This window comes from Lygodium microphyllum, chromosome 3 (genome assembly GCF_053477565.2).
Source record: "Lygodium microphyllum isolate KBCC chromosome 3, Lygodium_microphyllum_v1.1.10, whole genome shotgun sequence".
In the NCBI taxonomy this organism is placed as follows: domain Eukaryota; kingdom Viridiplantae; phylum Streptophyta; class Polypodiopsida; order Schizaeales; family Lygodiaceae; genus Lygodium; species Lygodium microphyllum.
This window is the reverse complement of record NC_141137.1, coordinates 56300375-56313578: the sequence shown is the minus strand read 5'-3', so window position 1 is coordinate 56313578 and position 13204 is coordinate 56300375. Positions and strand designations below refer to the sequence as shown.

General features: G+C 41.4%; 1 protein-coding gene across 2 annotated transcripts in view; it reads right to left on the bottom strand.

Moving 5' to 3' along the window:
• LOC148038368 (uncharacterized) overlaps positions 1 to 13204 on the bottom strand; it is a 55112-nt gene that overhangs the window by 22225 nt on the left and 19683 nt on the right. For both annotated transcript variants that reach the window (XM_087671170.1, XM_087671178.1), the window contains exons 2-3: positions 1086 to 1155; positions 562 to 758 (exon numbers count right to left, since the gene is read on the bottom strand). In XM_087671170.1, the coding sequence (XP_087527296.1) occupies positions 562 to 758; positions 1086 to 1155 (267 nt within the window). The remainder of the gene's footprint in view (positions 1 to 561; positions 759 to 1085; positions 1156 to 13204) is intronic.

Below are 13204 nucleotides of genomic sequence, written 5' to 3'. Positions count from 1 at the left end.
TCTAAATTCCTTTATCTTCTGCCTCTTTCGATAGTTGCAGATCATGAACAGGGCTAAAGACAAGCAGGCTACTTGGACCAGATCCATGAAACCAGCACACAGAAAGGAACAATTACAAGTACTATCAAACCGAGCAAAGAGTACCAAGGAGATTAAGAAGAAATTGAGGGAAGCTAAGTAGATATTGAGGCAAATGCAAGTGGACCAGTCAAGCAAAGGAGGTATGAAAAGCATCAGATCAAGGCAGGGGATCAAAGCATATCTTTATAGGCAGAGACACAGGTGGAGCTTCGATCAAGAGAATTGTTGCTATGTGGTAAGCTGAAGGAATTGTACAATTCTATCCTGTAAATGCACCATGAGATTAGTGGTTCGATGCTTTGATAGAAGTGTCACCTTCTAAAGGAAAATGGCTGCATCTTGTTTACTGTCTATGGTCAGAACTTATACAAGTATTAAAACACATTCCAATACCATTTCGTGATACAGTTTCACATAGCAGAAATTTCTAACCAAAAGACTTTCTTTACATTGAAATATATCAGAGAAACACAAACATACATGTGTGATACTTGTGTTGCGGCCCATCCAATATTGAAGATGGCAGCGAATATACTGTAGGCAATTGTATTTGCTTTCTCTGAGTATGTGCCAAGCAGGGTACATGCCCAACAATCCCCAAACACAGAAGAGAATGAAATTGCAACCAGAATAGAACCACCCGCATGCCAAAGCTTGTAATGTCCAAACCGATCAATCTGCATTAAGCGGAGCAATTGACTCATGATTTAGAATCTTAGATTCACCTAACAAAACTGGAAGCTTCAGGGATGCATGAATGTCATAGACAGCATAGTTGGCTTGGACACTAATGCTTGGTCCTTGTGTTCCTTAGTTCTTTTGGCTGTACTTGAAGTAGGTTAGTTATATCTTCCAAATGTGAAAAGTATGTGCAAAACATCGTCCTACAACATTTTCATCCTTGTGATTTGTTGCTGCAAAATGTTCTCTCAAAAGCTAAGGGTCAAGAGAACACAGAACACATTAGATTGCAAAAACATCAATGCAATGTGAGAGTGTTTTACCAAACTTCCCACAAAAACAGTTGCAACTCCATCTGCTAGTTGTCCTGACAGCATGACAAAAGCAGCTTCACTGCATCATAACATGAAGTACTGTCAAAACCCTAGCAATCATGCTATAATCTTTATATGCACTTATACAAGACAAGCATATTAAATCTGATCCATACAATATGTAAAATTCCAGGGTAGAGCTTTTCACTTCTCATTTTGCAAAAACTACATAACTTTCTTTGCACAAGGCCTCATCAAATAACCAGTCAAGAGGTCTGGTGCTAGACTATGTTTGGATGACAATGAAAGAAACTGCCAGAATCCCACATCCTAAGAAAAGGTTAGAAAAAGCATCTCTCCTCCTCATCGTAGTTTCCAAAATACCCTGTATCCCACAGAAAGTATGGATAGAAATTATGGAAAGTCTCTATCCTCTCCCATCTCCCACAGAAAGTAGGATGGTCTATAGAGTGGCCACATCTAGTGGTCCAAATATACCAATCAATTATGCTGGCTATGAGCGCCCATCTACAGCATTGCCCCTGATTCCACACACACTGAAAGATTTGGCATGGTAATCCTGCTCAAGAGCTGCCCCAAGATGAGATAGGCATGAGTCTCCTTTACATCCTCATATCCACAAGCTAGTGCTCTATTCAAGCCCATGCAATTGTCCCTCATGTCACAATCACAGGCTCCATTGTGCCATGCTCCTCTAACACCCCACATCTAACACAAGGACTAGGGTCCTCTGCAATAACCAAGCCAAGTGCCAACTGCGTACAACCGCATACCTTTCTCTATGAGAGATTTGCTTTTGAGTGACCAAAACATCGGTCATATTTAGCACCACTTCCTGGAGTAACATGAGCCTTAATAGTTTTAGTGCATGGTCTGAAGAAACGTTTCATCCTGTTTTGAGGTTTTGAGGTTTCATTTCACATTTGTCTCGTTAGCTACCTTGAGGTCTCAAGGTTTCGAAAAATATTATTGATAATAAGTAATATTACTATATATTAGTACAATTAAAGGGAGGGAAAAAGATTCATACATAGCATTATTAGAGGAAGAAAGTAGATTCATAAATCAAAAATGTTCATTCCACCTAGATCCTATAACAAAAAAGCCCATTTCACCTACTCATTTAGAAACTAGCATTCACAACTCTCAAATAACAATGTATAGGCTACAACATACATATAATACAAGTATAAACTGATGTATATCCACCTGCACATTTTTTTTAACATCCACCAACATACAAGTATACATATACCACCCACACATTTTTCTAAATAAAAGAAACCCTTTTTTAAAAAGTTTCATTTCACGACCTATTTTGTGAAATGAAACAAAATGTTTCGTGTGTTTCAAGGTTTCATATTTTTGGTTAGCACATAGTGCATGAAGAGGGTCTTTACCTTCTTGTATATCCACTACCTAATGCATGAGAAGAAGTGATGCATATATATTGCCATGAGCTAGTTCTTTACTAGAATTAATTAGTTACTTTTCATTTTTTACATGATGCTCCAAATTAGTCTCGCCAGAGGGCAAGTGATAAAGAGGTGAATTGGTGTCTCATCACAAGTGATACAAAAGACTGGCCCCGTGAGATCTTGTGGGTATGTAGGACATCCCCAATAGGAAAACCACCGATAAGCAACCTCCACACAAAAACTTTTTCCTGATAAGGAATCTTTGACCTTCACAATTGAAGAAGTCTATCCCGCCACTTCTCTCTAATATCCCGAGCACGCTAGACTTTATCTACTTTCTCAATGACCCATTGCTTATCCTCTATCATCTTGTGGTAGATCTCATTTGCCAATCTTTTCTAAAAATCATTTGGTTTCACAAATATCCAATCCTGCCACAGTGAAGCAAGCTGAAAAGCAAGCAATGGATTATACCACTAAAGCTGGTCCTACAAGGTCAACCAAATATAGCTATAGCCTCTAGGCATCCGAAAGTGCTCGCGTATGCACCAGAAAGAATAAAGATGAAACTGTCCAGGAATGACAGCATCTTGTACCTATTGCAGCCCCAAATGAGCCATCCAATTAAATTTATCTTGCTGCAAATCTTTATCTGGCCAATGAAGCATCCTAGATGTGGCCAATACTTACCTGTAATGATTAGTCTCCTTTCGGAGACTAGGAGGACACCAAACTGTAAAACGAAGTATCTCTTGCCAAGAGGCAATCAAATGAATCAAAAGAAATGAATTTGACAATCTAAGAGGTCTTGCAAAATTCAACACATGCCACCAAGATGCCCAAATAACCATGCAACCATTGGAGATACTAGTCTCCTCGATAAAGAATTTTGCAACATCAATCCAACAATGACTATGCATGCAAAGGGCTTGCAAAAGCACCATTCCCAGAGCTATCATGTGAAGATTAACATCCAATAAAGCAACTCCACCCAACCATTTCAGAGTAGTAATATGTTGCCAAGATATCCACACTTGACCCAATCTCTCTCTCTCTCTCTCTCTCTCTCTCTCTCTCAAAAGAACAATAATTGACAATTGTACGAGTTCAAATGTACAATAACAATTCCAGACAATCTATATGACTAACAAGGAGACCAAAGAAACCAATGTGCACCAAGGAAGCATATCATGTCTAGGGAGAATATCTACTATCCGAATGATGTTAAGCTGCCAATGAGGAAAACCTCTCAAACAAGCAACATGTCTATGTGTTTCCAAAGAAAAATAAAAAATGAAGGCATTCTAAGTAGTTCATATGTGTCAACGATCACAATAGCATAGAAAGTGGAAAACAACATGTGAAGATAAGCTAGGGCTTGCACAAAGAACACACAGAATGGATCAATGCTGTAAATGAATGAGAGAATGTATAAAATGTTCAAGGGCAAAGCTGTCAAACAACTAGTGGCTCTTGCGGGAACCAGCTAAGGGATTAGTTGGAGTGTGATGTCCACCAGAGATGGATCCCAAGCGTTCTAACCACCACGCGGAGCTCAAATAGTGCTGAATATCAAAAGGCAGCAGGCTGGCCACCAAAATGGAGCAGTCTAGAGGCTGGAAATTGGTAAGCCAGCAGTGTATCACCGATTGGAGGCTGAAATCTGGTCACTGAGGATATAGGCAGCAGGGTATGTTGGATGATGATGTGGCAAAAGTCTACAAAGGCTGGACAGCCACTAGAGGAGGTGCTAAAGGTGGAATGTAAAACAAGGATAGACTAAATGGTGGTAGTCTATCTATTTATAAATCCAGAAGGGTCCTCCCAAGCGATTGCCCCAACGAGGTCAAGGCATCGCACAAGGTGTTGAGAAACTCTTCACCCGTAGTTTGCGTTTTTGTGTTTCTACGTTTTTGTGTTTAGGGTTTCCAGCCCCAAAAAGGGGCGCCATCCTAGACTAACTGTGCCTATTTATAGGCCACTCTCTCATTCATTCCTTACGGCTGATTCATTCAATCTGTCACCCCTTCTCTCCAACCTCTCCACTACCCTTACACCCCTTCAAGAGGACATTGTGGTTTGTGGTTCGTCGTTGTCTTCATCATCTTCCTTGTGCTATGGCCCTTGCATCACATTCACTCTATGATTCAGAACATCATTCCATTCATCAGAGTTTCTTCTCTCTTCTCTTCTCTTCTCCATGTTTGCCGAGTTCACTCCATGTTCCTCCCCGCAAACCCTATTGTCTCGCTAGTACGTCATCTTTTGACATGGTATCAAAGCTGGATCTACTCAAACAGTGGCAACGATCCTCCACTCCAGTGAAGGCAAAGACCGGTGGCGAGTGAGGCATCCACTTCTCTTCTTCTTCCGCAGCATCAAAATCTCTTTTTTGCAGGTTTCAAGTATTTTCAGCTTGTTTCCCACACCCCTTTCGCAGAGGACATCACAGTCTCAGTTGTCCCTTGCTATCATCTATAGTCTGTCATCTATAGTCTGGCGCCTATTTCCAACCTTCCACCTGCAATTTGCAGTTGTTTATTGCAAAGTGACTGTTTAGAAAACAATCTCGTTTTTGCAGATTTCAGGCATTTCAGCTTGCTGCCCACAACCCAGATGTGGAGGACAGAGAGATCCAAGCTGGCCATTACTGTCTACAACAGTTTGGTGCCTGTTTCCAACCTATCACACACTGTTCGAAACTGATTTTAGCATGCTAACTGCTACTACTGGTTTTTTCCTGCGTTTTTAGTCTTTCTCTCTCCTCACCTACGTTTTTCTACTCATTGCAACCTCTTACTGTTGGTCGCATCCTCCTACCACTGGCAGCTCACTTCCAACCCTTCCACTGCCCTCCCACCCCTTGCAACGGACATTGCAGTTCGTGTTTCACAATACCCTCACACCCCTTGAGGCGGACATTGTGGTTCGCGATTGTTGAGAAACCCTTCACCTGCACTTCGCATTTTTGCATTTTTGTGTTCAAGGTTTGCAGCCCCAAAAAGGGGCGCCATCCTACACTAACTGTGCCTATTTATAGGCCACTCTCTCATTCATTCCTTATGGTTGATTCATTCATTCCGTCGCCTCCTCTCTCCAACCTCTCCACTATCCTCACACCCCTTCAAGAGGACATTGTGGTTCGTGTTCATGGCTATCTTCATCATCTTCCTTGTACTACAACACCCTTGTTCCCTTGTATCACATTCACTCCATGATTCAGAACTTCATCATTCCATTCATCAAAAATTCTTCTCTCTTCTCTTCTCTTCTCTTCTCCATATTTGCCGAGTTCACTCCGTGTTCCTCCCCGCAAAGCCTACTGTCTCGTTGGTACGTCATCTTTTGACACAAGGGGTACTCATCAACTGCCCAATGGCCTACACAAAGGCGGATGGAACCACATTGAAACACCCCCCCCCCCTTTTTTTTGGAGAACAGATGGTTTGCAGCTTGGTAAAAAATGCGCCCCATGGGGAGAGCGGAAAGGGATGGTTAGATCCACCACATCACAAAATAAACAAGCTATCCCAACCACTCGAGGGTGTTGATGACAAAGGAAAAAGTGAAGAAGTGTGAAAGGTGTAGTGATAAGGTGATAGAAGAACCACTGGTGAAAACAACTCACGATCCGCTCGAGGGTGCTCTACACAATGAGATGCATAGAGTAATGGTGCATGACGAGAATGTGCATGTAGTAAGTGCCACTTGGACAATGTCTCTCATGACAAAATTACTCACTTGCCTAAGCATCCTTTTCAAAGATAATGATAATCATGCAATGAAAAGGAGGTGCAACAAGGGAGGGAGGCCAATTTGGAGAACAAATGCTGAAACTTGTACAATACCAATGAAGGTAGGAACCCCCTCTCAACCATCGAAGTCGATGCCAAAGAAGGAAGAGGAAACTAATGTCAAGCTTTGTGTGGTGCCAAGAACCATGAAAATCTGATGATGAAGATACATCTGACACCTCTTATCCATAAAAGCCAAAGGGGAATCAACCATTTAGATACACAAAACATGCCCATACTTGATCTTGGAAGAGGGCTCCGATGTTGATCAAGAGGCGCAAGCAAGCCCAAATCTAAACCTCAGCAGATAGCTCCATGTTGATCAAAAAAACACTAGGCTAGTAGTTCACCATGCAAATAGATCGAATGAATGAAGGGGAAAGACTTAACCCTCCCCAACTGGAAGAGAGGGGAAAAGTTTGCCACAAAGATAGTTGAGATGTACCCGCACTCAATCTCAAGAGAGATGGCTCCAATGCTAACCAAGTGTCATAGACATGCCTGAAACTCAACCTCAGGAGATGGCTCCTATGCCAGTTAAGAATGCCACATGCGAATGCACAACCACCAAGGTAGTAGTCCACCTATCATAAAAAAATAGACTACACGTACAGAAAATTATGTTTAAATTATAAAAACCACCTCAATTGAAAGGAAAGAAAGACGGCTGCCAAGAGAAGAAGGATGCGCAAGACCCAATCTCAGGAGAGGAGATACTATCTTCATCTCCATGTTGATGGAGGCAATAGTCACCAAGGCAAGAACCGAAAAACAAACCTTCACTCCAACTAGAACCTACAATGTTAGTCCTAAACTGTAATATAAAACTTGATATGAAAAGATCAATAAAAATATCCGCATACCAGATGTTTCATATTGAGATGCTTTAGACGTTGTGAAGAGTGAGATACAGCATAAGAAATGAAAGAAGGAAGTGAGCAACGAAAGACTTGAAAAAGTATGGCTAAGCCCAAAAGAAACTAGCCTAAGGTTCCTAAGGATGACCTAGCACTTCTAAGAGACTAGCCTAGTGAAAGGTGATGACCAAACCAATTAAAGATGCTATGAGGCACTGACTAAGGGGGAGCTTGAGGATCCACTGCATCGGTCACTAGCCACTAATGAGCATGGATACTAGGGGGTGAAGAAACTATGCTAACTCCCTCTGAAAGACTCCCTCTTAACCTCTTTGGAGTGGCACTACCACTACCACAAGGGACTGAGGTTTGTTTAGGAATTGAGGATTGTATTTAGCTTTGGTGTAGGTAGAAGACCCTTAGCTAGGATGAGGTGATTTTGGGTGTACTAAGACCCATGGCCTTTGAGCAACAATTGTCATCTGCATGACCGAGTTCTTGGCAAAATGTACAAAACCTATTTTTTTTAGGCAAGAAGTGCCACGAGGGTCTTTGTGAGGGTGTGAGTGTATCGCTCCCTTTTTTCTTCAAAGGAGGTTGACCACTATTGGCATAAGAACGTGGTTCATATTTAGGTCAATCGGGGAAGGAGGAATTGAGTTTAAATGTGTAGGTGATACCTTTCCAGTCCCCAAGTCCTTCAAAGGAAGTGATTCATTAGCACCAGATGGGGATTCATGCATTTAAGCAACCAAGAGTGGTACAATATACAAGAGAGGGATTCCCCACACAACAAGACCCAAGAATAGAGAGTAACACGCTTGTGAGTGGGTATAAGGCACAGTGTTAAAGGGTAGCATTCCCACTACCAATGTACCACGGTGTAGAGTGGTATACCTCTAAGTGTCTAGTGATGGCCTAAAACCTTGATGTGCATCAAAAACAATGTGTGGTAAGACTAGATGAGCTATTGTAGGTCTAAAGTAAAGATCTAGATTGAAAAAAGAGGAATCTCAATGTGAAGTAAAGGTGGAAGGGAAAGACAAGAAATGTGAAGATCAATGAGAAGCACCAAACTCACACTCAAATGAAATAAAGATGGAGGATTACCTTGCGGAACATGTCTGAGCATAGAATTATCTTCAAATCCAAACTTACCCTTACACAAAAATGAATTGTACGAACCTACCACTGGGCTTGATTAAAAACAATTTAAACTTTTAGCTATGTCCCAAGTGAATAGTCTTTCCTCAACTGAGAGGGGATCAACCTCATCAACCAAGTGCTAGTATGAGTGGAACTTATGAATAATCCCTAAAAGAAAAGTTAGAAGATGGAGCATTGTCCTTCAAATCAAAACCATGATACCTCCTCAAGGTCTCCATTGAAGGAGTAGTTGGAGGAAGCAATAAAGAATCTAAAGATGGAGTAGTTTAGGCCATTGTGAATCAATTCCATATCATTCGTGTAGCTTACACTAAACCAAGCTCTCCACAATAGCCACAAGATACTCTTTAAAAGAGCACTGGCTCTAATACCATGTGAAGATAAGCTAGGGTTTGCACAAAGAAAACATAGAATGTACGAACATGGCTAAACCACAATAAATCTAACAATATTACAATAAATGCAAACCCTAAACTCATGCAAAAAAACAAACACAAACAAAGAAGAAAGAGAACTTTGAAGTGAATGAATCAATGCTGCAAATGAATAAGAGAATCTATAGAATGGTCAAGGCAAGAGTTGTCTAACAATCAGTGGCTCTTGTGGGAACAAGCTGAGGGAGTAGTTAGAGTGTGACACCCACAGGAGACGGATACCAACTTTTGTAACCACTAAGAGGAGCCAAGAGAGTATCCAATATCCAAGGGCGGCAAGACGATCACCAAAACACAGCAATCTAGAGGCTGGAAACTCCTAAACACAGTAGTGTACGACCAATCTGCGGCTGAAATCTAGTCATTCGGGCTGTAGGCAGCAAGGTAACAGCTGAGGAAGGTGTGTCAGATGTCAAGCATGCCTGCACTTATGAAAACGCCAACTAGATGATGCGCAAGAGATAGCTGAATAGGAGGGTGGCTTGCAAAATCTGAAAATGCAGCTGTCTAGGGCTGTAGGAGCAGTTGCTAGCGGCTGGGAATAGTGAGTGGCAGCAATGGTGGACACGCACCAAGGGCTGATGATGATGTGGCAACTGTCTACAAAGGCTGGCCAGCCAATGGAGGAGGTGTAGAAGGTGGAAACCTGCGAAACAAGGATAGACTAAATGGTGGGCAGCCTGTCTATATATAGATGCAAAAAAATCCTCCTAAATTAGGGTTTTGCTTGTGGGACACAAAAACTCTCTAGGACCACGCACCGTTTAATGAAACTTTTTTGAGAAATGTTATATGACTTAAAGTTTTAAAGCCCAATAGTAAACACTGAACAAGAAACAGTACAAACTGAGAAATGTATTAAAAGTTAATAAGGAATCATAAATGCCATATGACATAAACTAAAGTCCAACAGTAACCACTAAATAATGTGTCCTCAAACTGAAGACTACAAGAAACAGGACAAGCTAAAAACAATAAAACTAGTGGACTGAAGACTACAAGAAATGCTGCAAATAGTACAAACCCTATGACACATGGCATCCCCTAAGTCTTGTCCCACACTTCCCTACAGTCCCCCCATCCCGAAACACGCCCCCCTATGATGGACAGATGCATGGAAACGCACCCTTTTCCAGACGCATCGAAGATGGGTCCTGCATTTCGGGACAGGATCCTTGCATTCCAAGCCCACGTCCCTTGCATCCCTCGTGACTTTGCCACCAAGCCTTGCCTTGGTGGAGACCCTAACCATGATTGCCCTTCAGAGCCAGCCAATCCTTGTCTCTTACAAGCAAGTGATATATTTGATTCACTAATACACTATCCAAGCGTAATCTACCATTAAGTGTCGAATCTTTCAAGGAGTATCTGGATTTAAAGGCGAAGACCCAAGCATGATTTCCCTTCAGCACCAACCAATCCTTGTCTCATACAAACATTCATCGATGCACTATCCAAGCGTAGTCTACCATTGAGTGTCCAATCCTTCAAAGGGGTATCTAGGTTTAAAGGTGAAACGGCTACAAGAAATGTAGAGAATCTGAAATAGTTTTCTAGAAGTAACAATAGTCCCTTGGAACACAAAAGAATTGTTGAATTGACCTGAAAGACATGACAATGGATCGCATAGGCGAAAGGGCATCTTAGGACCCTAATCAGCCCCAATCGCGGCATTCTATTCAACATGGATCTCTGTTGTGAGATAAGCCTCGAATTAGCCAGCCATTCAGCTCGCAAAGAATTAGCTTGTTCACGATCTACAAGGGGAAGGCAAGAGGACTTCATGGGTACGAATCTCTAATTATGAAATGGGTCAAGAGCCCAAAAGATTTGAGGCAAATCAGCTGCTCAACATTGATCACATGCTGCCATGAAGCTTGAATTCTAGTGTTTCCATGCAAGTTGCCATGTTCTTCAAGGAGAACCTAGCTATCAAAACCCAAGGTTGTTGTCCAGGACACATAAAGCCTAAAACAAAATCAATCAAAGAGCAATCATATGTGTCTCCACATCTAAAACAACTCGTTCACCCATTCTTTTTGGAGTACAAACATGATTCTAGGAGAACGAAAAGATGCCCAATGGCATAGAATCCTTCTCTCAAAGCATGAAACCAAATGGTTTGAGTGATCTCCAAGATACAAGCGACCTAACTGTTTATGTGCCCTTAATGCAAGGGAAATCCATCAAAATTCACTCAAGCAACTTCTTGGTTAAAAAATTTACCCCTAACGAACAGCCCAAGTGCCTAAGTGGGTACATCTAGGCATCCTAGATCATAAACAATTAAGTTGCAAGACCATAGAACTCATTCCAACTTCCGAGGTCCTTGCAATAGGAGGAGGCAAGAATATGGATATAGATACTCCTCAAGAGTCAAATACACGAAGTTCAAAATTAGATTGTAGCATCAATATTGATCATGAGATTACTCAACCAACCAAGGAGTGTAAAAGCGAAAAAAAATCTTTCAACTCATTTATAAAGACAATGTTTGAAGGATGCTCAGAAGAACGAGGACTTTGATGAAAACAATCAAGAGAGCCCCAAGACCTCCACAAGCAAGTCACATTCAAGAAAGAAGATCGAGTCATTGTGATGCTTGGGGCAAAGAGGAAAGTCCTATGAGCCAATTGAAGTACCTGCAAAGGTCAAGGAGATGAACCTTACAAAGAAAGAGAAAAGGCTCAAGCCTCTATATATAGCTAAGGATCTTGCAGAGAAAGAGGAGAGAGTTCATTAAGCTACTTAGAGAATTCAAGGATGTGTTCACTTGGACCTATACTCACCTCAAAGGAGTACCCCCCACATGTATTGACGCACGCTATCCCAATCGATCCCAATATTGAGCCTACCAAGAAAAGACCATATCCAAAGAACCTATGATACGCACATCTTCTTAGGAAATAACTGAATAAACTTCTCAGAGCAGGTTCCATTTACAAAATCAAGCATACAAACTAGGTATCCCCCATCATTGTCATACTTTAAAAAAACACTAAGATTCGAGTATACATCAATTACAAAAAGGTAAATGGATCCATCAAGAGAGACCACTCTCCTTTGCCTTACATCAAGTATATGATTGAGTGTGTGGCAAGAAAGGAGACATACAACTTCCTTAGTGGATTTCAGGCTACAACCAAGTACAAATCCATTCAAATGACTAGTAGAAAGCGACCTTTGCCACAGAATGGGTTGTGTTTGCATACATTGTTATGCTCTTTGGATTGATCACGTACCAACAACTTTCCAATACTTAATGTGCATGATCTTCAAAGATATGTTATGTTTTTCTACATGCAAGGATATCCCACCCATGCATAGCAAGCCCCTCACATCCTACCCATCTCACTAGTGGCCACATACTTTGCCATAATGTCAGTGCCTTCTTGTAAGCCAACCAAGTATGACTCCACCAGAGATGGATCCCATTTGCTATAAGCACCAATTGGAACAATCTGAAAGAGTGCTGAATATAGAAGGGCAGCACGCTATCACCAAAATGCAGCAGTTTGGGCTGAATCTAGTAAATGCAGCAGCATACCACCCACTAGAGAGGCTAGAAACTTGATCACCAAGGCTGTAAACAACAGGCAATAGTAAGCTAAAGGTGTGCCAATGCAGGGAAGCTTGGAGAGTAAGTAAACATTGGCTATAAACTGGTGAAAATTGGACAGCAAGGCTGATGTGGCAGGTCTGCAGCAATCACAACATGTTCAAGTGAAACCAGCCTTCCTTCTTGGATAGGGTGGTAAATAACCTAATTTGACACTAATTACCACAAGTATTAAATTAACATAAACTGAAAATGCCACTTAATCTTAGACAATGGACAGCCAATAGTATTGGCCCCAAAACTGGTGCCTCTTAATGTACTTCTTTAGCTTTTATTACAAATGGATGAGTACAATTGACATTGTTTGATCTGCCCCGCTAATCCAAGTGTCTCTTGCTATCAAAACTAACCAACAAGCCTTTAAACCGATCTTGGTTTGCTTGGGGATTGTCCTTTACCCTACTCCTTAAAAGACAAATTAAAGCCCAAAATCTAACATGGGCTACTCGCACTGGCCTCTTGAATCTCCCTAAAATTCTTAAATTTCAGATGTTGGAATTCAAGTCCTAGACCCTCAATTTTGAGTATGCATCCTAAGGTGGCTATCAAACCCTAATTTTGCTATAAATTTGGGTTTATAGCAAAGATTTTCCAATATCTCCACCTTTGATGACTAAAATGACTAGATTTTGCTGCGAGAACTTAAGAGATGGTTGAAGGATGAGAGAGAATACTATAGAAAGAGAAATTTCAGAAACAACCATGGAAGCTGTCACCTACAGCTTAGAACCACCAGAAAGGCTGCCGCCCCCTCCTATATGCTATCACTATACCAGAAGGACCTTGGGTTGCTATCACCTATACCTCAAGGGCTCCAA